The sequence below is a fragment of the Capsicum annuum genome, chromosome 2 (genome assembly GCF_002878395.1).
Source record: "Capsicum annuum cultivar UCD-10X-F1 chromosome 2, UCD10Xv1.1, whole genome shotgun sequence".
In the NCBI taxonomy this organism is placed as follows: Eukaryota; Viridiplantae; Streptophyta; class Magnoliopsida; order Solanales; family Solanaceae; genus Capsicum; species Capsicum annuum.
The window spans coordinates 136,090,942-136,113,731 of record NC_061112.1 but is presented as its reverse complement, the minus strand read 5'-3'; the positions used below and the strand labels follow the sequence as shown (position 1 = coordinate 136,113,731).

Genomic DNA, 22,790 nt, shown 5'->3' with positions numbered 1-22,790 from the left:
TCCTTTATTATCCCTCATATGATTTCTTGATAGTAATGTAAAGGAAAAATACGAAAGAGATTTCATATCCAAATGAGTTTATGCCGTCAAAAATTTGGGGACTAAATCATGAAATTATTACTGTTAAACTGTGAAGGGTTAATTATTGAGAAGTGAATTTTTGGTTTTGATCATGTCAGTTAATTGAACACGGTTCTTAGAGCAACGTTGTGATAAAACTGTGCTCAAAATGATGTGATAGAAAACAACTACGATTTGAAAGATATGATTCATCAATGTGAATGTAAATTTGTACGTGCAATATTTTATCCTTTATATAATGATGGATATGTACGTCCACCAATTTCACAGTGGAAGTGTTGTTTCGACATCATCGATTCTTTTGAGGACCACCGTGACAACACATTTTAAAACCTCATTCGGTCAACTATTCTTTTATCCCCTCACTTCAGGTATCAACTGTAAATAAAAAATTACGTATATAAAATTCCCTAGAAATTAATTAGCAGTATGGAATAAAATAGGAAAAAAAGTAGTACTAATAAACCCCGGAAAAACCCCTAGCATTCTATCTCAGTTGTTTTGCTGACAGTAAAGTGGATAACGTTTTCAAGAACCCAAATTTCCATATAAAACAATAGTTTCTATACTCAAATTCCACTAAATTTTTAGGAATGGTTTCTTCCACCATTCTAATTCAGCAACCAACCAACTTCTTCCACCACCCAGAGTTGCACAATCAGGTTAGCCTCCCCCCCCCCCCCCCCACACACACACACACACACACAAAATCCAAGAATGAATCTTTTTCTTTTTTTAATTTTTTGTGTGTTGATATTTTGTTGATTGAACCAGTTATGGAGAGGAGGTGTGCAGCATGGATTGCAGAAGCACCCCATTTTAGTATGTAATAGTAACAAGAGAAGCAGACATTTGAGAGTTTGTGCAAGTGCTAATGGTGCTGCTACTTCTTCCACTTTGGAGGCCTATGATTCTTCTCCCTCTCCTTCTTCATTTCCTCTTTTTACACCTCCTTCTCAACCCCAAGATACTCCTGCTTCCCAGGTATTTTCTACTTGCCAAAGTTTCCTCTTTTTTCATCTTCTTGAAGTTACCACTTCGTCTTACTTTCTGTGTTGTTTTCATTCGGTAAGTTCATTGTTTAAGTGCTAATTTCTGCAGTATTTTTATGTGCTTTTCTGCAGTAAGGGTCGTTTGATAGCTAGTTAGCGTTATGTAGGTATTAGTAATTCAAGGATTAGTTATGAGGAATTATTATTTTATTTCGTGTTTAGTTATTTATGTATTAATTGTTCCACCTTCTATCATGATTCCAGCGTAGCTTATACATGTGTTAGTTATGCGGGTTTCTAAATTGCAAACCAAACACCTTATTAATTTTATACATGAATAACTTACCTCTTAACCAGCTACCAAACATGATATACTTATGAATAACTTACCTCTTAACCAACTACCAAACATGATATACTTATGTAGGATTTAATACCTGCATAATTCACCTCTAAACCAGCTAGAATGGACACCTTAAGTTTTAGCACTGCATACATTTTCCTTTTTAGACATGGTTTCTCTTTCTTTACTAGTTAGTTCATAGGTTCAAGCCTTGGAAACAACCTTTGGCAGAACTGCAAGGTAAGACTGCGTACAATACACCTTGTGGTGGGGCCCTTCCCCGAACCCTACGCATAGTAGGAGATTTAGTGCACCCTGCGCATAACATGAAGTACTTGTTTCTCAATAAATTGAAGGAAGTGCTAGCCAGGCAGTTGATATTTGGAAAAGATAGGAGTTACACTTTGAAGATCGGCAGATTGTCGTACTTTTGAATTGGTTTTGTTCCTCATTTGAGTTTTTCTTCACAAATTCTTTGTGTCTAGGTATAGAATACTTTCAGGTCCCATATAATTTTTTTGGTGATTACTATGTTAGTAATATAAAATGTTCTACATCAGGTTAGGGGCATGATAACTGTTCTTTTTAAAGACATTGTATTACTCCCCCACTGAATAAATTTTCGTTTAATAAGTCGGAATTTTTCACCAATTATTAAGTCTGTTCTCACACACGTGAGTTTGCATTCAAATTCACGTGTGCTTTTCAAGTTTGGGCGAAGGGTTTCGGATATATAGGATGCCTCACATCTGGTATTTAGGGGCATCCAAAGGGTTTATAAAGATTTTAAGCTACTCCCCAATTGCCTTAAGATTTTCAGTTAAATGCTCAGTTTCATTTTCACATTGGCATGTATAGATTTCCCATCTCTGTTGTTACATAGTCAAACTGATGGTTAGAGTCCCTCTCTTTTCTCGGTCTTACATCCTTTGATTTTCTTTTGAGAAGCTGATGACCATATAGTTTCCTGTTTGTTATTCTTTTTGATTATTTCAAATTATCCTTATTTTCTCCTGTTGATGAAGGTTATGTAATATTTTCATATGAACAGTTGGAACTGGCAGATCCTGATTTCTACAAAATAGGATATGTTAGAAGTTTTCGAGCCTACGGAATTGAATTCAGGGAGGGGCCAGATGGGTATGGAGTGTTTGCTTCCAAAGACGTGGAGCCTCTTCGTCGAGCTAGGGTGAGCACTACCTTACACTATGTTTTTGTGTAGAACGTTTTCCTCCTCCTGATGGAATGTGTAACTTTACCATCGGACACAGTGTCAAATTCAGTGCTCCATCAATGTTTTGCTATACCTAAAGCTGAACTTCATCCAATCCATTCCGCCCCTGAAAATTGGAGGAAGTGGAAAAAAAGGACATGGGAGAATTGTAGTGCCCTTTAATCTACTCTCCCTTCCTTCTTTCTGGGATGAGTTTCCTAAGTTTATTTCCCTCATTTGCTTTTTAACACCATAAGGTATATGTGTCAGTGAAGGGGAGCTTTGGAGTAACTGGTAAAGTTGCTAACGTTGCTGCCATGTGACCAGGAGGTCACGGGTTCAAGCCTTGGAAACAGCCTCCTGCAGAAATGCAAGGTAAGGCTGTGTACAATAGATCCTTGTGGTCGGGCCCTTCCCCTGACCCTGCCCAAGAGCTTTAGTGCATTGGGCTGCCCTTTTAAGATATATGTGTCAGTGCCTAGGCACTTCTAACTTTTCTCCTGCTGTGGTGTATTCTATAATGTCTTACGTAGTTTCGATTGTGTCTAATTCATTTTGCATTAACTCGACTGTTTGATTCCTCTTTTCACTTTGATTATCTTCTCACCTTTTCGTTATCATTAAAATCTTTACCGGTCAATGAATGATGAGGTTTTGTTTGTAATGCAGGTAATAATGGAAATTCCTCTAGAACTGATGTTAACAATAAGCAAAAAGCTTCCTTGGATGTTTTTTCCAGATATCATACCTTTAGGACATCCAATATTCGACATTATCAATTCAACCAATCCTGAGGTAAAAGGATGCATTTTCTCCTTTGAAATCTTCTCTAATTGTAAACATGAGAAAAAACTTATCCACATTTTCTTTGGCTGGTTAAGAAATAAAAATAGAAGTGTTACCTTTTTTCTCTAATGCAACACCGTACACATGGGAATATATTTATCTGCATTTTTCTTTGTTTGTTCTTTGATTTTTTCAATTCAGTCTGGCATTCTAAGATCTCTTGTGATTTTTTAATATTGATCAGCTTTTGTTGGCAGACAGATTCGGACTTGAGGTTGGCATGTCTTCTTTTATATGCTTTTGATTGCAAGGACAACTTTTGGCAGCTTTATGGAGACTTCTTGCCTAGTGCTGATGAATGTACTAGCTTTCTTCTAGCTACTGAGGTCTGGATATGAGTGTTATCCAAATTTAGGTGCTTTCAATTAATGTAATATTTTGAGGAAGATTCTATAGAAAATTCTGTGCATTCACAAAATCAATCCTCATTTTGTTATGATGTTCTGCTGAGGTTCAAGTTTGAGTAACTTGAAATGTGAAAAAAAAAAAGCTTTTGTGATATTCAAACTGTTGTTTGATAGAAAAATTTCGTCTACTGAGTGTTGTTTTAATGTGTGTGTCTATTGAGACTTTCTTCTGCACCAAAAGTCTAAATTTGAAGTACCATTTGGGTTTTCTAACTGAAAAACAATAAATGCTTGAAGCTTGATCACTTCTGTGGTTTGCATTTTCCATTAGTCAGCTGGGCTGGTTTTGATCAGAAAGATCTGTTGCAAACAAAAACAAGGAATGGCTGCATTTGGCATGTACTTGGTGGACTGATTTCTAGAATGTCAGTTCTAGAGTTATAATGAACACTTGTTTTGCGTTCCTGGCACGCTCTTTCTTCTTAATGCTTTCTGTGCTGTAGGAGGATCTTTTGGAGTTGCAAGATGAGAAGCTTGCTTCAACCCTGAGAGAACAGCAACATCGGGCACTTGAGTTTTGGGAGAAAAACTGGGTACATACAATCTTGTTCAATCTATTTCTTCCAAATTCCTCCCATACAATCTTGTTCAATTTATTTCCTCCAAATTCCTGCTCATTAACAATGGCCTTTGACTTTCTTCATTTGTTTAGCATTCTGCAGTACCTCTCAAGATTAAGCGTCTTGCTCGGGATCCTGAGAGATTTATTTGGGCAATGAGTATAGCACAATCTCGATGCATCAACTTGCAGACTAGAATTGGTGCACTGGTTCAAGATGCAAATATGTTGGTACCTTATGCTGGTGAGCATCTTCTGTTGTACTTCTGTCTTCCAATATTTCGAGAGTGAAAATGTGGCTTAAATTGGTTTATTTAGACAACACACAATTAAAAGTTAGTGTTTTAAAGTTTGGTGGATGGAGAGAAATCTTAACATTCTCAACCAAGCTTTATTCATGAGAAATCCTTCTAATCTTTACTCATCTCTTCCTCCAGACATGATGAATCATTCTTTTCAGCCAAATTGCTTTTTCCATTGGCGCTTCAAGGACCGCATGCTGGAGGTGATGATAAATGCAGGACAAAGAATTAAAAAAGGCGATGAGGTAAATCCTTTTAGCCATCTAGATCTAGTGAGGGCTCCATTTGAATTTTGATGTGTTTGTATTAGTTGGGCAACTAATCAAATAGGGAATACAACTAGATTTCCCAATGAGTCTGCTTATTTTGGATAATTCATTTGGAGAAGATGGCCTGAGTCACATGCTTATTTCTACCCTTTTCTGCTCAAAAGGGCATTTCTTACATTCTATGGTGCAGATATTTGTATTCCATTTTCTTTCTGAACATAGGTCATGACATTTAATATCTAGAGTTATCTTAATTTTAAGGATGCATTTCTTACATCAGAGTCTTGCTTATCTAAGCTCCAAAAGACATTTCCGACATCAAAATCTTGCATATTTAAGGATGGTATCGTCTGATGCCACTGACTTTCTTTCCACTTCACCGCATGCAAGGCCTTGCCTTTCACCAAGGAAAAGAAGCAAAAGAAAAAGTACTACAACAACAATAACAACAATACCTAGTGTAATCCAGCAAGTGGGGTCTAGGGAGGGTATTGTGTACGCAGACCTCACCCCTACCTTGGAAGGTAGAGAGGTTGTTTCCGATAGACTCTCGGCTCAAGGAAAATCATATCAATGTAGTTCTGGAAAGGAAATAACAGATGTGAAGAAGCCATGGCAAAAAACTAAAGATAGCATGACAAACGATCTACTCCCTCCATTCCTTTTTAGTTGTCAGGAATCAGGATAAGATTTTGCACAATCCTTTAGAAAAAAAAAATTATGAGCGTATTTGACTTATATATCCCTTATTAATTTTTTAATCTTTGTCTATTTACTTGCCTCTTAATTCTAGAATATGCTAAGGGCAAAGTTGGAAAAAAATAATCCCTTATTGTTTTTTATTATAAAATTGATAAGTATTTAGGAACAACTATTTTTAGCATATATGACAACTAAAAAGGATTGGAGGGAGTAGAAAATCAGGAGCAATAGCTACAACAAAGTAATATTCTAATCGAATTAATTCAAAAAAGGTACTGCAAACGAAGTACGAAAAACAACATATAGTAACAAAAATCAAAGAACAAGAAACTACAAGAGTGCCACTACGACTATTAATTGAAGGGTAAGTGAGACAAAGCTCACTACCTATTGGCCTTCTACCCTAATCCGTGTCCTTCATAGCCTCCTACTTTATGGTCATCAGAGTTGTCAAAGGTGCACTTAAGCCCTAAAGCAAGCCTCAAAATGTGTTGAACGCCTCACGTAATGTGCACTTTAGTGTCGTCATCAAGGTTCTTAGACATACTTTTCCTTGCCAATGAACGCTTTTTGAAGAGGCAACACTAAACAATTGATATTTCACTTTATCGTAATTTTTTTCAATTTCTTTGTTCATATATTTGTTATTCATGCTTAGTCTTGGACTAAACATATATATTGTATTTTTTCTCCCTTTGCGCTTTTTTTTGTTTTAAAATTAAAGCCAACACTTTGTGTTTAAAGCCCTAGATGATCTTAAAACTTTTTTGTGCATTTTGCTTTTGATAACACATAGGGTCATGTCCTCGATAAACTGAAGCTGTATCATGTCCTGTCTAATCACCTTTTCCCATTACTCCTCTGGTCTACCACTACCTGTTTTGAAACCATCCATAGCCAACCTCTCGCACATCTACGCTGGGGCATCCGAGCATCTCCTCTTCATATTCCCGGACCTTCTCAATCTTGCTTCTGCATCTTGTCCTCTACTGATGCCACTCCCACCTTGTCCCAGATATTTTCATTTCTAATCTTATCTCTCCTAGTAAGTCCAAACATCTATGTCAACATCCTCATTTTCACAATTTGCACCTTTTGAAAATGAGAGTTTTTGATTAGCCAAAACTCTGCCCCATACAACGTAGTTGGTCTAACCACCACTCTATAGAACAAGGCAAAGGAAAAGTATAGGTTATAAATGGAAGAAGAAATAGTATGCATGGGCTCAGGAAATATGGGAAACTTGTGTAATTGATCACTGAATTGGTAGGTTTGCATAGGTGTCAGGCATGGGATACAAGTAGCAATGATGCTAAAATGATATTATGATCTTTGTTACGCATTCCGTTTCCTTCTATGTGATAGCTTATCAGATTATAGTGTTAAATTAGTTTTGCTGCTTTGTTTTTGATGAGAATAGAAGCTTTATAAATATTTTGTCCTCTCTTTTCGGCAAGCATTTGCTGCAATTTCTTTTATGAATGATCTTTTAACTTAACATTCTCTTTTGTCTGCGTCGAACTTTATTTCTTGGTGTTGTACTTCAAGGGTTCTCATGTTTTGGGAACGAATGAGAAAGAAAAGTTCCAAAAATATTTCTTACTTTGGATAGTGAATTGACAGGAAACTTGTTAATAAGATTCTTGTTTGTCCTAATTTGACCTTTTTTAGCTTCTTGGTGATGTGTAACTTTTTGTGAAGGACTATCATTTTCTAAATAGTTGACTTCGTATGGCAGGTTTTGGGGGGTGGGGAGTGGTTTGGAGGTTAGCTGTGATCGATGTCATGCCGTCAGTCGTCACCTATAAAATTATATGTAGCCCTGGCTTTCTCTATTACTTTTGCATATCTTGATAGGATGACCCATTGACCCTAACATGGCCTTTATGAATTCTTGCAGATGACTGTTGATTACATGGCTGGACAGAAGAATGACTTTTTTATGCAGAGATATGGTTTCTCATCACCTGTGGTAATGTAGTCTTTTTCTTTACTCTTCCCAAGAAACAGAAGTTGTGTCGTACTTTTTGGTGATAAGTATGAAATTCCACTCAAAGGCCCTAGTACCACTGATTTTGCGTAGTGCTATTTATTGCCATAATTTTTTCTATAAGCAAGAATGCGACAGTAAATGACTGACAAGAAGTTGCCTTAAACGGACAGTCAATGTCTACTATCCATAAATATTGAAGATTCTGGAGGGGGTCATTAAGCCCTGACAAGTGAAGATGCGATAAACGCAAGAGTGTAAGGGAAACCAGTTGTTGCCCTTCTCTTCAGCTTTTTATGTGCATGTTGTAAATTAAGAGCAGATTCATTTGGGCATCTAAACATGGAATTTTGAGCAGGCTTTGAGTTTTGATTAAACTAGTATTGCTCGATGATGCTCCATATATTACAAGAAATCTTGATATTTGTACTGGATCAGTGGAAGAAAGAGAAAAGATATACATGCAGTTCATCTTTTAAGAATTATCCCGACCAAGGTTATGATTTTAAGTAGTTGTCAGGGCAATCTATCTCCAGAACATGGAAATGAATTTGATGTGATTATTGATTTTTTGGTTTGACACTGAGGTTTCTTGACAGCCACGTCAGCAAAAAGGAGCACAAAAATACAAAAAAAAAAATGAGTTTAGGGGGGTAATAGGACCCTTGTAAAATTTAGGTGTGTCATAGCAAATTCAATTATACTTTTTTTTATGGTGGTTGGGGGGGTGGGTGGTGTGTGTGTTCTTGTGTCTTGTCTCTCTTTTTTTTTGTTCTTTTTCTATTGACGCTGACCATAATATATATATTTGATATTGCAGAATCCTTGGGATGTTATTAATTTCACCGGCGATGCCAAAATTCATCTAGACACCTTCTTATCAGTCTTTAACATATCTGGCCTCCCTGGAGAATACTACCACAACAGTATGGGTCATAAATAATCTTTTTGATATATTAGCTCCTTCACTGATCTAGCTTTGTAATTAATGTCCAGAATCCTTGTTTAAAACTTGTAGCAGGTAGGCTATCAAATGATGGAGATGGGTTCGTCGATGGAGCAATCATAGCAGCAGCAAGAACGTTGCCTACTTGGTCAGATGGAGATCTCCCTCCAATTCCAAGTTTAGAGAGGAAAGCAGTGAAGGAACTGCAAGAAGAATGCCACCAGATGCTTGCAGAGTTCCCCACAACTTCTGATGAAGACCAGAAAATCCTAGGTAAGCCTGGATTATATACTTCTATGTAATGATGCATGCTGGAGAAGAAATATTAGTCCATTTTTGTATGTGTTATGATGGGTACCTGCATATCCTGGTCAAGAACAATATTGATAATGATGATAATTTGGATGTGGATTTACTTTGATAAATTGAGTTCAGAATCATCAATCTGAATACCGACTGACATCATAAGCTTTGACTTCGAATTACAAATTATAAGCTTGTAGGCATCCTGCTCCAGCCTAGCTGACACTGTTTACTGTGTTTTAATTTCATTGGTTGACTTTGCAATAGTTATATTGTCATTATTCACGTCATAAAGTTTGTCCAACAGTGTATTCATTTTCTTGGTTTACTGTGAACAGATTCGATGCCCGAATGCAGGAGAACATTTGAAGCAGCAATAAAGTATGTAATACGTGAATTATTCGCCATTGCATGCAGGATCATTTAGTCTTTGTTTCAAAGCAAATGCAGATCTTATTTACATGATGCTTCCGTTTGTGGCAGGTATAGATTACACCGGAAATTACTGATAGAAAAGGTTATACAGGCATTGGACATTTACCAAGACAGGATTCTGTTCTAGAACATGAATAACAACAGGATATGAAGTAATCATTGCCAGAAATCATGTAGCCGTAGCAGACGGCGCCAAGAATATGGTTCCATTGCAGCTATCCAGAAAGCTTTATCAATCACAAATGCTTTTGCAGCTCATTGTTAAGAACATTTGAGGGCTTTGGTTGGTTTGGGGAGGGGCTAGGAAGTAGTTAGTAATGGTGTACAGGTGGAAAATGCCTTGTACATTAGTTTTGGAAAGATAGGAAGTGAAGAAAAATGGAAGTTTCTCTGTAGAAATCATTGATGAAAATGAATGATAGTTTTGCACTTTTATTTACTGAGGAATAAAGAACTATGAGTTATTATGACAAAAATGGAAACAAAGCAGGCCAAAAGACGATCAATAATAACTATGCTTCAAGCTTTTATAAATTGGGATTGAATATATTAATTCTCATTGACCATATTTCTTCATTTGAATTTCAGCAAATACATTTACATAATATTATTAAAATAATGTACTTTAAGTTGTTTAAGGATAAAAAGGCAGTTAGCAAGATTTTTCCTTCTCTTTTTAACTAAATGAGGGCCAGACAATAGAGTAATTCTGTGTCATCAAACTTGCAATACTCTCTCTTCGAGGGATGCAAACAAATATGTAGATTTTCTAGTAAACTAAAATTGCAGACAGTGATCTCTAATATGTCGTGATAGACACAAGAAAATTATGTTTATTTTCTTGATTGAATTAAGCCGTGTGGCTTATGAAATATATATTAAGCTTATGTAGGAATTTTCACCGAACAAAGAAATGATGGCATTTAATTTTTTTTTAAAGGTTAAGCATAACTAATATGTCACGAAACCTAATAATATAAAAAATAAATAATTTAAGATGTTATTAAATATATATTTCTTTTAACTATTGAGTATTGTACTAGTATTTGTATATTACATTATTTAAGTTATTTGTAAATAAAGTATTATTATTCTATTTTCTTTTCATTAAAATACTCAACCTACACGTTTTTTTTTTTTCTGAAGAAACTTATTTCATGATTCATTTTCTTTAATCGAATAAACTTTTTGTTTTTAGTAGGATCTATAAAGAAATAAAAGTAATAGTAACAATTTTATTAAAATAAGTGAATTTTAATAGTATAGTAATAAGCTTACAAATAGAAAAATAAAAACATTACAACCCAACAAGAAAATAAGAAAAAAAAAGAAAATTAGAAATAACGCTGTCCTTAGTACTACAACCTGGTTAAACCCTCTCATCCTCTTTTCTTGCCCAAAACCCCTTCACCACTTCACACAACACAATCTGCCTCCTTCTCTCTCCCCCCCCCCCCCCTCCCCCCCCTACCACCAACATAAGGTTGCAGTACACAAAAGGGTGTCTCATTTATATTGTGTTTAGACATTTTCTTGAGTGTTGTGTAATTAGTTATAAAGTTCAAGAATCAGTAAAGCTGATGTTTTTATATTGTTATTTGAGTACCACCTTCATGGTTTTGCTCTTTTCATTATATTCATTAGATTAATAGCTCGTTGGGTTTTGAATGGCATTGGTTCAGCAGTTATTGACTACTGCCTCTACTAGCTGTCGCTCTATCACGGTAAGTAAAAGTTTCCATCTTTTTCTCATTTAGTTGTTTGGTTTGAGTTGAAATTTAACGTGTGTTCGGAATGAAGGAAGATGTTTTCCTGGAAAATAAGTCATTTCTTACTTATTTTCTTGTGTTCGACGCATGAGCAAAAAAACATTATCCTAAAAGCATTTTTATATATAATCTAGATAAATAATCTCACATCCGAAAGATAAAGGTGGCAAAGCGGAGAATGCTACGGTGGATGTGTGGGTGTACTAGGAAAGATAGGATTAAAAATGAGGTTATTTGAGATAAAGCGGAGAGGCTTCTGGACAATATGAGGGAAGCGAGGTTGAGATGGTTCGGTCATGTGATGAGGAGGGGCACGGATGCCCCAGTCCGGAGTTATGAGAGGTTGGCTAGGGATGGATTTAGGCGAAGTAGAGGTAGACCGAAGAAATATTGATGGGAGCTGATTAGAACCGACATGGAACAACTCCAATTTATCGAGGACATGACCCTAGATAGGAGGTGTAGAGGAGGTGGATAAGAGTAGAAGGTTAGTAGGAAGGTGTTAGAATATGAGTAGAAATAGGAATAGTATATAAAAATCCTACTTGGAAAAGGATTGTACTATAGTGTCTATAAATAGGGTCTCGGTGTAATTATGTAAACACACAATTCAATAATATTTTTCTCCATTAATTCTCACATGGTATCAGAGTCAGACCCATCCCAAATCTTTGTTCACCGATGTTGGGCCCCATATTATATTGTCCACGCTCCAGTTAACGAGGTCTGGGCGTGTGGGAGAGTGTTAAGTATCCCACATCGAATAGGGATGGGTAATTGGTTTCCTTATATGGACTTGGACAATCCTCCCCTCATAAGCGCTCATGAGGGGAGGATTGTCCAAGTCCATATAAGGAGACCAATTATCCATCCCTATTCCGATGTGGGATACTTAATAGAAGGAGTGCGTCATTGCTGTAGGTAGGACTTTGTTTTGTTATCCGTGCTAGTAGCTATAGTACTAGTATTATTTCGGAGTGCTTTATCATTTGTCGTATTACTTGATGAGTCATGTTTATGTTATTCGCGGGTTTGGTAATTCCTATTGTGTTTTGTCCCTTTATATGTCTTGTCTAGACTGTTTTATTTTGAGCCGGAGGTCTGTCGGAAACAACCTCTCTATGTCACCTCTAAGGTAGTGGTATGGAGTGCGTACACTTACCCTCCCCACCCCAGACCCCTTTTGGTGGGAAGATATTGGGTATGTTGTTGTTATTGTTGTTGTTGAGGTAGGGGTGGGGGTAGAGGGGGTGTGGGTGGTGTCTATAGGGGCTATGGAGTGAGGGTAGGGGCTGTGGAGGACACAATCAATGTGGGATGTCACTTGTAGAACTTGTTTTTACTTTCGTTTGAGAAGTCATTTCCTCATTTTTAAGCAACTTATTTTCCTAGAGAAAATGTTTTCCAAAAAATTTTGACCAACCAAACATGGGAAAATTGAAAAAAAAATTCTGGTATTGCGAAAAAAGAAAGGTTAAAAGCTTAGTCTATCAGTAGTAGAAATCCAACAATGTGCTCACTTTTCTCATTTTTGTTGTTGTTATTAGTGTTGATATTTAGTATTTCATTCTGTTTCTCTGTAAAGATTTTCACTCTTTCATGTATGGGCCTACTTAGAAAGGAGGGATGGGGAACTGTACTATAAGTTCTTATGGAGTTCCACTATGGAGAATTCTCATTTAAATCATTTTCTTGTAGTTTAATTGAGAGATATAAGCTATAAGAAAGGTCAAGTGCTTATAGATTTTAGTTCTTTTGTATCAGGATTCAATTTATGCTTAGTTTTTTCCTTGTAAAAACTAGAGCATTTTACAAACCCAGGAACAACAACAACAAACCCAGTGTCCCCACCAGTGGGGAGGATGAAAAGAGAAGAAAGTAAATTTATAGTGTTTTTTCTTCTCCTTTAGACTTTTCTTTTCAAGGGATTGTATAGAGTAGTTATCTTAGTCGTCCTATTTTGTTTCACGTTTGAAAGTAACTTCCTTAAATTAAAACCCTGATATAGAAATGGGGTATGTGACTTCCTTGAGTAGAATCCTGAAACAGAAGTGGGGTACGTAACTTCCTTGAGTTGAATCCCGGAAACAGAATGGGATAGGTGAAAACTATAGGGATAATTTGACTATGTTGAGATGCATAATTTAGTTAACTTAAGAGCCTGTTGCTTTTATTTATATTAGTTTGCAGATGGGTTAGGGAAAACGCAGATAGAATCCATTTGGATAATTTTTGTGAAAACTATAGGGATAATTTGACTATGTTGAGATGCATAATTTAGTTAACTTAAGAGCCTGTTGCTTTTATTTATATTAGTTTGCAGATGGGTTAGGGAAAACGCAGATAGAATCCATTTGGATAATTTTTGTTAATCATGTCCTATTAGAGTCAAAGGGAAAGCTTTAGTAGTTATTTTGTATGATGCTTTGGAATAAGTTTATGCTATTGAACTTTTGCTTAGAATCCTTCACTATTGTGAACCAAACTTGAGAGAGCTTTTTCCATTATCTCTGTGCCCGAACTAATGCCAAAAAAGAAATAAAGGGGTGCCTATTTTTAAGATTTTGTTGCACACCTAGAGGTTTCTTGGGACCTTGTATTTTCAATCTTTTTTTCGTACTTTCTGAGTAGCACACCTAGAGGTTTCTTTTGGACCTTGTATTTTCAATCTTTTTTCCTGTACTTTCTGAAGTTTTACTAGGCAGATTTGCATGTCTTTTTTGCCTCATCCTGTACAGTTTTGTGATTCGTATAAAATTTATACGAATACCCCTGTTTCTTTAACCCTTTTGTGAATTCTTTGTTGCAATATCCACCGTATTGACTTTACCAATATTTTTTTGTTAAGTTGCAGAACAAGACCCTACATAATTATCAGGCAAATTGCTTCCAATGTTCGACGGTTGCCACTATTGGCAGTTTTGAGAAACTGTCTCGTAAAGCTAGGATGTGTTGTCGGAGGCAACCAAGGAATTTAAGAGTCTTGTCTCTACAGAAAATTCATCCTCTCAGATGCTATACTAATGAGCCTAGATCTTCTTCATTTGGTATCCATCTTCTATCAGAGGGATTTGCCAATACACCAATGCCCATTTTCAGTTTCAGGCCATTTGGAGTAATAGGTTCGCGTCCATACAACACAAATGGAAAAATGCATTTTTCGCGTGATGCAAGAGCAATTGCAGATAAAGGCACTGTTGGAGCAAAAATTGTTAGTGATGGAAATAAACCATTCTTTAAAAATTTTAAGTACCACTCAGAGCGGTCAAAGGAATTGTCTGTTCATAGAAGAAATGCTATGTCGGACAAGGGGCCTGAAAAGGTCACTCCAAACTCTAAAGTGTCAGCTAGTAAGAATATTGATCTGGTCATTTCAAACGACACCCCGATTAAGGTTGATGAGAAGGATGTCAACCTGGACATTTCAGGTCCATCTAATAATGGAAAGCCAACATCCATGGGTAAGGAGAAAGCAAAGAAGCAATCAAGCAAAAAGAATAAAAATGTTGCTTCTGATGCAGTAGATCAGCCAACAGTTTCTAGGACTCCCCATGCAAAGAAGTCTAGCCCTGCTAAAGATGAGCAATCTCCAGCAGTATCAGAGGTTTGCAATTTTTCAATTTCTGGAATTGCCATTTTTGATGTGTTTTGCTGCATAATTACCTGCACTAACCTTGCAGTATTCCAGATTATTTCGCCTGTTCATTCTTCCACAGTAGGGACTGCTGGTAATGTATCTATGAAGGTTGACTTGGCCCACGGGAAAAGAAGCTCTCCCAGGAAAAGAAAATCCACTAAGAAGAGCAGTTCTTTTGATGAACTGAATGAGGCATCTGTATTGCCATCTGATAGTAAGTTAGTACCAGACAAGAGTTCAGATGTGAGCAGCAAAAGTAAGCCCCCGGGACAAAAAAATTGGCCAAAACTATATCCTCCCACAGCAAAGACTGTACTGGTGGTAGAGTCTGTCACAAAGGCGAAAGTCATTCAAGGGTACCTTGGTGACATGTTTGAAGTCCTGCCTAGTTATGGTCATGTTAGGGACTTAGCTGCAAGATCTGGATCTGTCCGACCAGATGATGACTTCAGCATGGTATGGGAAGTTCCTTCTGCTGCCTGGACTCATCTTAAAAGCATCAAAGTTGCGCTAAATGGGTATGTTATCTGTTGGTCCAACTTCTGATTAGCAATCTATTAACATGTTGCTAACACGTTGGGGAGGATTAGTGATTATTAAGTGATCCATATTTATTTTTTAATTGTTCTACAATTAAATGATCATAATTATAGTGAAAAAAAGAAAAACAGTTCTGAGTTTCATCAATGTTCAGTTTAACAAATTGACAATTACATAGAGAAGATGGAAGACATGCACCGGATTCCAAATTTTTTCATAAAATGGCTATTTTTTGGTTGGAACTGTTTAAAGCAATGTCATGCTCAGTTTCTTATCTGTTCGTCCTTAATTCTCAGAGCCCAGAATCTTGTTCTTGCATCAGATCCTGATCGTGAAGGAGAGGCTATTTCTTGGCACATTATAGAGATGTTACAGCAACAGGATGCCCTGCGTGATGATATTAATGTGGCAAGGGTTGTTTTCAATGAAATTACTGAATCATCCATCAAAGCTTCCCTCCAGTCTCCAAGGGGGATTGACGCAAATTTAGTGCATGCTTATCTTGCAAGGCGTGCTCTTGATTACTTGATTGGTTTCAACATTTCTCCACTGCTATGGAGGAAATTACCTGGTTGCCAATCTGCGGGTCGGGTTCAGTCTGCTGCCCTATCACTTATATGTGACAGAGAAATGGAAATTGATGGATTCAAACCACAGGAATATTGGACAGTCTTGGTTGAATTTAAGAGCGGAAACCTAGATTTAGCCAATAACCTTTTGTCATCCCACTTAACCCATTTTGATTCCAAGAAATTAAGTCAGTTCTCTGTTAGTTCTCATACCGAAGCAGCGGAAATTGAACAGAAGATAAATGCATCAAACTTTGAAGTTCTAAGCTCTAAGATAACCAAAAAGCAGAGAAACCCCGCTCCTCCTTATATAACATCAACACTTCAGCAAGATGCTGCAAACAAATTGGACTTTTCATCAACACATACGATGAAACTTGCTCAAAAACTCTATGAGGGGATCCAGTTATCTGATGGCAAGGCAACAGGATTGATAACTTACATCAGAACAGATGGATTGCACATTTCAGATGAAGCTACCAAGGATATTCAATCCTATATCAGCGAAAGGTATGGACAGAATTTTGCATCCAAGAATGCCCGTAAATACTTCAAGAAGGTGAAGAATGCTCAAGAGGCCCATGAAGCTATTAGACCCACTGATATCCGAAGGCTACCCTCAAAGCTTGTTGGAGTGCTGGATGATGATGCACTTAAGCTATACAAACTTATATGGTCCCGTACCATGGCATGCCAGATGGAACCTACTACCACGGAGCAGATACAAGTTGATATTGGGAAACCTGACCAATCCATAATCTTTCGTTCTACAAGCTCAAAAGTACAGTTTCCCGGATACCAAGCTGTCTATGAGGATGTGGAAACTAACTCAACGAGAGATAACGAGAATGGGAGGGATGATCGTTCTGAAGTATTTGAGGCCCTTAGGAATTTAACTGCTGGGGATCCAATGTATTTGGGTAAAGTGAAACTTGAGCAACACCACACTCATCCTCCACCACGATACTCTGAGGGGTCTTTGGTTAAAAAGCTGGAGGAGCTCGGCATCGGAAGACCTTCTACTTATGCAGCCACAATAAAAGTGTTGAAGGATAGGAATTATGTCACTGCCAAAGGCAGAACACTGTATCCTGAATTTCGTGGGCGTATGGTATCAGCATTTCTCTCTCATTACTTTGCTGAAGTAACAGATTATAGCTTCACTGCCGATATGGAGACGGAGCTTGATAATGTCTCTGCTGGTTTGACTGAATGGAAAGGCCTTTTGAGAGATTACTGGACTAGATTTAGCAAGTATTGTGAACATACTGGTAATGTGCACATTCATCAGGTGGAGAAGATGTTGGAGAAAACGTTTGGTGATTTTCTGTTTGCATCTCTTCCTGATGAAAGTAGGACATGCCCAAGCTGTCTTCAGGGAACTTTAATCTTCAAAGTAAGCAGGTTTGGTGCAGGCTACTTTATAGGTTGTGACCAACACCCAAAATGCAAGTGAGTAACGAGCTAGCATAGATTTTGGATCTTTTAAATACTGTGGATTTATCTTCTCGTGATACCATAGATGTCGGTGTGGTGTCTGTTCTTGCACTTGCAACTGTGATGTTTTTATTTACCCTTACATGCTTTTAAAAGGATTGTGGGTTTCAAAAAGTTTAGATACCTTCCTCTTGTTAAATAAAGTAGCAAAATTGCAGAGTGGGTCTGCAATTACTGTACACTAATTGTGGAAAGAATCTTTTCCAAAAAAAATAGATGTTTTATTAAGTAACAAAAGTGAGCGCTAAGATACTGTATGGAGCTAGGTGCGGAAAGAATCTACATTGGTGTCAAGCTTCTATGTGAACTAATGAAGTTCTTAGTCCTCTGATATGATCAGTTGGAAGTTATTTGCACGTGTCTTTGGACTATGACATAGTGTACCTGTTATCTTTCTCAAAAAAGACTATGACATAGTGTAATTGATATGCTCTAAACATTGTATTGTCTTTTCTTTGATGTTCCAATTTCTTAATTGATACAACAACAACAACAACAACAAACCCAGTGTATTCCCACTTAGTGGGGTCGGGGGGGGGTAAGATGTACGCAGTCCATACCTCTACCTCTGATGAAGTAGAAAGGCTGTTTCCGAAAGACCCCCGGCTCAAGTCACGAGATATCACACAAACACATAGTACAGCACAGAAGCCGATGACATAACATAGATACGGCACCCATAAGGAATATAAAACAGAGTAAAGCAGGAATGCAGGAATATAAAGCAGAGGAAGGCACACAGATTCGTAATAAACATGGAACACGGAACACGAAACACTGAATACGGAATCATAACAGGAATACACCCCCACCAATTAATTCCCTACACTAGCGACCCGAACTGGCCCTAATCCTCTGCCGTAATTCGCATCTTCCAGACCTTCCTATCTAGGGTCATGTCCTCGGTGAGCTGTAACTGTTCCATGTCCCGCCTAATCACCTCACCCCAGTACTTCTTCGGTCTACCCCTACCCCGTCTAAAACCATCCAACGCTAGCCTCTCACATCTACGGACCGGGGCATCCATGCCCCTCCTCTTCACGTGTCCGAACCATCTCAATCGTGCTTCCCGCATCTTACACTCCACTGAAGTCACACCAACCTTCTCCCGGATAGTCTCATTCCGAACTCTATCCCCTCGGGTCAGTCCACACATCCAGCGCAACATCCGCATTTCTGCCACCTTCATTTTTTGGATGTGGGAGTTCTTAACTGGCCAACACTCCGCTCCATACAGCAAGGCCGGACGGACTACCACCCTATAGAATTTGCCTTTAAGCTTGGGCGGCACCTTCTTATCACACAGCACCTTCTTATAATGAGAAGAAAAACTCCCCTATGCAACCCGCTACCAAAAAGTTAGAGATTCTTCTACGAGACGATTCTCTAGAAAGACACCCGATCTTCTATAGAAATTGGAATCTCATAGTGCTTCAAAAAGTAATAAGGGAGAAGAAACTATTCCTCAATTATATGAAATCATTTTCTGTCCCTTTAAAAGCTTTCTTGTTCCTCTCTTTCCCTATAATACACATGAGTGCTAATGGAACAACATCCCATTCCCTTTATATTTCTCCTATTTCTTCCGTATGTCCCGCTTCACAGTACACCCTTCAGCCTTCACAGTGTGTATCATCTTTTGTAACCCGAACCATCTGAAGATATCTCACTACAACCGAGACATTACTCAAAAAATGTAAAAGCAGGTTTGTCCACTTATCCTGGGTCCCATCTTTATCATTACAAAGTCTAAGAAATTCCTAGTTCACATACATGATCATAGGCCTTCTCAGCTTACATCGACTCCCAGGTTCACCTTTCTTCCTTCTTGAATCTAACACTTCATTTGTCACCAAATGATCCACTTTGTCCACTTATCCCGGATCCCAGTTTTATCATAACAAAGTCCCAGAAACTCCCAGTTCACATGATCATTGGCCTTGTCAGAATCCAGCTTACACTGACTCCCAAGTTCACCTTTCTTCCTTCTTGAATCTAACACTTCATTTGTCACCAGTGTCACATCTAAGATTTATCTCACTATCACGAATGCATTCTGAGAAGCGGACACTGTCGCGTCTACTACCTTATAGTCTGTTAAAAAGCACCTTAAGGTTATCTTACAGATATTTCCTATTAGACTAAAAGGACTGTAGGCCTTCATGTCTCTTCTGCAGCTATGGTTTCATCACATCTCCTTTTACTGTGCTCCAAACTGTTTGAATAAAAGCCAAGGTAAAACCGCCCAGTCCAGGGGCCTTATCACCAGCACAACGCACTGTCTCCCATATACCTTCTCCTCCCCAATAGCTCTCTCCTGCCGGCTGCCATTACCTCTTATCTTCTCCTATATAGTTAAACACAACCCCTCTAAAAATCATGCACATACACTCACTGACATATATGATTCTCCTTTAACTCAAATTTTAACCTGTTAGAATCGGTCCCCTGGTACCAGCGAAGCAAAGAAACACACTCTCTTGGCGCCCTAGGAATTCAAGTCGATAGATGTGGAAATGTTGATTCATCTTAGGTCTAGAGCTTATTGCAATAGGACTTCACTGAAAACAAACTCACTACACCCTGCCCTCGAGTCCCAATAATCCTGGCTATCAATTGAAGAACTTTGTGTATAGAGCAATTCAACCAGACTTTGAAGTTCCACTACCTCACATTACTGAAGATTCCTTCTAAACCTTTAGTCTCAGTGAACTCCTTAAAGATTGTATTGTTATCTCATGCAATGCAATCCGGAAAAAAGAAGAGTTCCCTCCCCCCTTTCTCTGGTTCTAGCTTCCATATCCTTTGCACTTTGAGTTGCTACTTCTAAAGCATCAGGAGTGTTCTTTAGCTTAAACTTAAAGTTTGTTCTTTCCAGCATTAAATCTTTCCTTCAGTTACCATACCTTGTAAGTTGTTAGCACTTGAACTTATGAACCTCTTAGCAGTGTAACATTTTTTTTTAGTAAGATAACGTTATACTCATCAGTATAAAAAGATTGTACTGGTACAAAGAAAAGAAGAAAGCCTGTGTACACTTCGCAAAGCTTATAAAAAATCTAGGATGGCATCAGCATCCTCTATGCAAAATTCTTTACACCAAAAATGCAAGCTCAAAATACAGTCCATCTTTACTTTCTGTATTGGATTACTCTTGTTCTCAAAACCATCTGCTATTTCCTTTTCTCCACATGGTCCACCAAATGCCAAAGGAATTGAATTCCAGCATTTCGTCTGCTTTACATTCCTCCCAGTTTGATCCCTAGCTGTCAAAAGTTCAAAAGTCTTTCCTGGCATAACCCATTTAAGGTTAGCCAAAACCAGGAAAAGCTGCCACAGCTGGGTAGTATATACACAACGTAAAAAAAGAGTGGCTGTTATCTCCTGCTGTTGTAACATATCTGTTATTATCTTGATAGTGCAGAACAATGAAAAGAAGTATAGTCATATACTTTTTTCCTACTCTTTTGATGTCGTTGCTTTGAAGTCATTGGCTGATGTAGTTTTGACATCCATTGTTAGGTATATTGCCAAGACATTATATGGTGAAGAGGATGAAGACATCACCTCTGAAGACACTAAAAGAAGTGTAGAGCCGCCGAAATTGCTGGGTGTCAATCCATCATCAAATGAGAAGGTTTCCACTTCAAAACCCTTTTATATATCAGCTGATTGGTTATACGAGTTGATTGCTACCTTTTAGTTAATTGTTTGTTCTCAGAGCTGTAAAGACCTTTATGCCTTTTTTCTTTAGGTTCTTTTGAAGAATGGTCCATATGGATACTATGTACAACTTGGAGAAGACAAGAAAGGACACGTTCCCAAGCGGGCTTCGCTTTCACAGGTATTTTGACAAGCACTTTATTGAACTTGATTCTTTCACGTGTACAAATACCAGTTTTCGACGTTTATATTACTATAATAGAAAATAAATACTGCACTTCGTCCAAGTCGCTGAGTGGAGCCTTTTATTCCCCCTTCTGATGATTAGAAGTGAACTGAATTACCTTTTGCTTTTGTTTGCATTTGATATAATTACACCTGGAATATATTTTTTTTAATAACTGCTCTTATTGCCTTCCTCATTTAGTTAAAAGTGACAAGTTTATTTTGCTAGATCATCAGTGATGTAAATGCATTTTTCATGATCTAGGTGAAGGATGTCAGTTCTGTTACCTTGGAAGATGCCCTGGATTTGCTGCGCTACCCTATAACATTGGTTAGTTGTTGCAATGCATACTTCCTTTCTATGTATTTATTATTTCTATCTTCAGTTTTAAATTTCTCTATCACTAGCTATTAGTATGCATACAAAAGATGAATGGGTCTTGTCTATAGGGAAACCATCCCGATGATGGTCAGCCGGTCGTTTTAAAGCTTGCAAAGTTTGGATTTACAATCAGACATAGGCGAACAATTGCTCCAGTACCCAAGGTTTGGTTCAATCTGTCTCTGTGCAAGAATTGTTTATTCAAACATTGTGTTTTGATATACTAGCTTCTGCTGAATAATAATTTTACTTATTAGGTATTTGTTAGAGAAAATTATCATGGAATCATAATGATATGATAGAAAGTGATGACACAACAACAGCATCAGTGAAGCATGAAAAAACATCTATCGTGGAGTAGTACTTTAACGTTTTCTTCCAATTCATATTATTAGACTTCTATAACTTTGTGCATAATATCGTGGGAAGTAATAGAGTTTGTTAGTGAATGGTTATGATTTAATGTTTCTTTCTTTTTTCCCGTGAGAAGTTCTTGGTGCTGGGTTAGCTAATAAATTTCGGTATTTGCTGATAGAAATTGTAGATGTGGATATTAATGTTGTCTATACTGATTTTGGTGACAGAAATTAAAGCCCAATGACATAACGATGGAAAAAGCCTTGAAGCTTTTGGTAAGTAAAGATGTAAAGCGTTGTGGTAGACCTAAGCGCCAGCCACAGGTGGAAGAAGCCGTTGAGGCAGCATAATATCACACTTGTTTGCAGATTAATGTACAATAGAAGTCATTCTTTGATGAAGGCCCTTCTCAGGCTGTTTTTATAGGTGTAATAGTGGAATGCCAGAGCATATTTATCCCACACGGGCTTGGATACTATCCAAATATGAAGAGTTGTCTATCTAGAGTGGCAAAGACAATTTTGTTACAGTAGAAATTCCATTTTTCTGTAATCTCGTCTTACATTTTTTGTTATAGCATTAGGCAATAACTTGGCCATGCAAATGGTCTGTTTAATTCTCTTTTTTTTTACTGCCTTGCAAAGATGTAAAGAAAGTGAAGGCATTTACTTTGGCACTTAAAAGCCTCAATTTGCTGAACAGTGACAACCTTTTAGGTCTAACACGAGCTTTCCATATTTGCTAAACTGTCACCAAGACTCAG

At 37.6% G+C, this 22,790-nt stretch overlaps 2 protein-coding genes across 4 annotated transcripts; both read left to right on the top strand.

Moving 5' to 3' along the window:
- Positions 1–371: 371 nt before the first annotated feature.
- Positions 372–9,922, top strand: LOC107858258 (protein PLASTID TRANSCRIPTIONALLY ACTIVE 14). 2 transcript variants are annotated; one of them, XM_047407125.1, is made up of 13 exons: positions 372–743; positions 856–1,065; positions 2,468–2,605; positions 3,299–3,424; positions 3,673–3,801; positions 4,326–4,415; positions 4,535–4,685; positions 4,879–4,988; positions 7,615–7,686; positions 8,525–8,630; positions 8,726–8,923; positions 9,292–9,334; positions 9,437–9,922. In XM_047407125.1, exons 1-13 carry the CDS (start codon positions 675–677, stop codon positions 9,513–9,515), a joined length of 1,521 nt encoding a protein of 506 aa, XP_047263081.1. In that variant the 5' UTR covers positions 372–674; the 3' UTR covers positions 9,516–9,922. The 2 variants fall into 2 exon arrangements, with proteins under 2 accessions (XP_047263081.1, XP_047263080.1); XM_047407124.1 differs by having other exon boundaries at positions 8,723–8,923.
- A 788-nt stretch (positions 9,923–10,710) lies between these two features.
- On the top strand, positions 10,711–22,726 carry LOC107859709 (DNA topoisomerase 1). Of its 2 annotated transcripts, none has more exons than XM_047407123.1 (9): positions 10,711–11,112; positions 14,012–14,761; positions 14,846–15,312; positions 15,631–17,355; positions 20,923–21,037; positions 21,155–21,244; positions 21,554–21,619; positions 21,739–21,834; positions 22,255–22,726. In XM_047407123.1, the coding sequence occupies exons 1-9, from the start codon at positions 11,056–11,058 to the stop codon at positions 22,375–22,377; spliced, it is 3,489 nt and encodes a 1,162-aa protein (XP_047263079.1). In that variant the 5' UTR covers positions 10,711–11,055; the 3' UTR covers positions 22,378–22,726. The 2 variants fall into 2 exon arrangements, with proteins under 2 accessions (XP_047263079.1, XP_016560283.2); XM_016704797.2 differs by having other exon boundaries at positions 10,788–11,112; positions 14,006–14,761.
- The last annotated feature ends 64 nt before the right edge of the window (positions 22,727–22,790 follow it).

Bases quoted from the DNA above. Each gene is read 5' to 3' on its own strand.
- LOC107858258 (XM_047407124.1), top strand. From the start codon at position 675: ATGGTTTCTTCCACCATTCTAATTCAGCAACCAACCAACTTCTTCCAC. The intron at 744-855 runs GTTAGCCTCCCC...TGATTGAACCAG, and splicing joins ACCCAGAGTTGCACAATCAG to TTATGGAGAGGAGGTGTGCA. The intron at 7,687-8,524 runs GTAATGTAGTCT...TTGATATTGCAG, and splicing joins ATGGTTTCTCATCACCTGTG to AATCCTTGGGATGTTATTAA.
- LOC107859709 (XM_016704797.2), top strand. From the start codon at position 11,056: ATGGCATTGGTTCAGCAGTTATTGACTACTGCCTCTACTAGCTGTCGC. The intron at 14,762-14,845 runs GTTTGCAATTTT...GCAGTATTCCAG, and splicing joins AATCTCCAGCAGTATCAGAG to ATTATTTCGCCTGTTCATTC. The intron at 15,313-15,630 runs GTATGTTATCTG...CTTAATTCTCAG, and splicing joins ATCAAAGTTGCGCTAAATGG to AGCCCAGAATCTTGTTCTTG.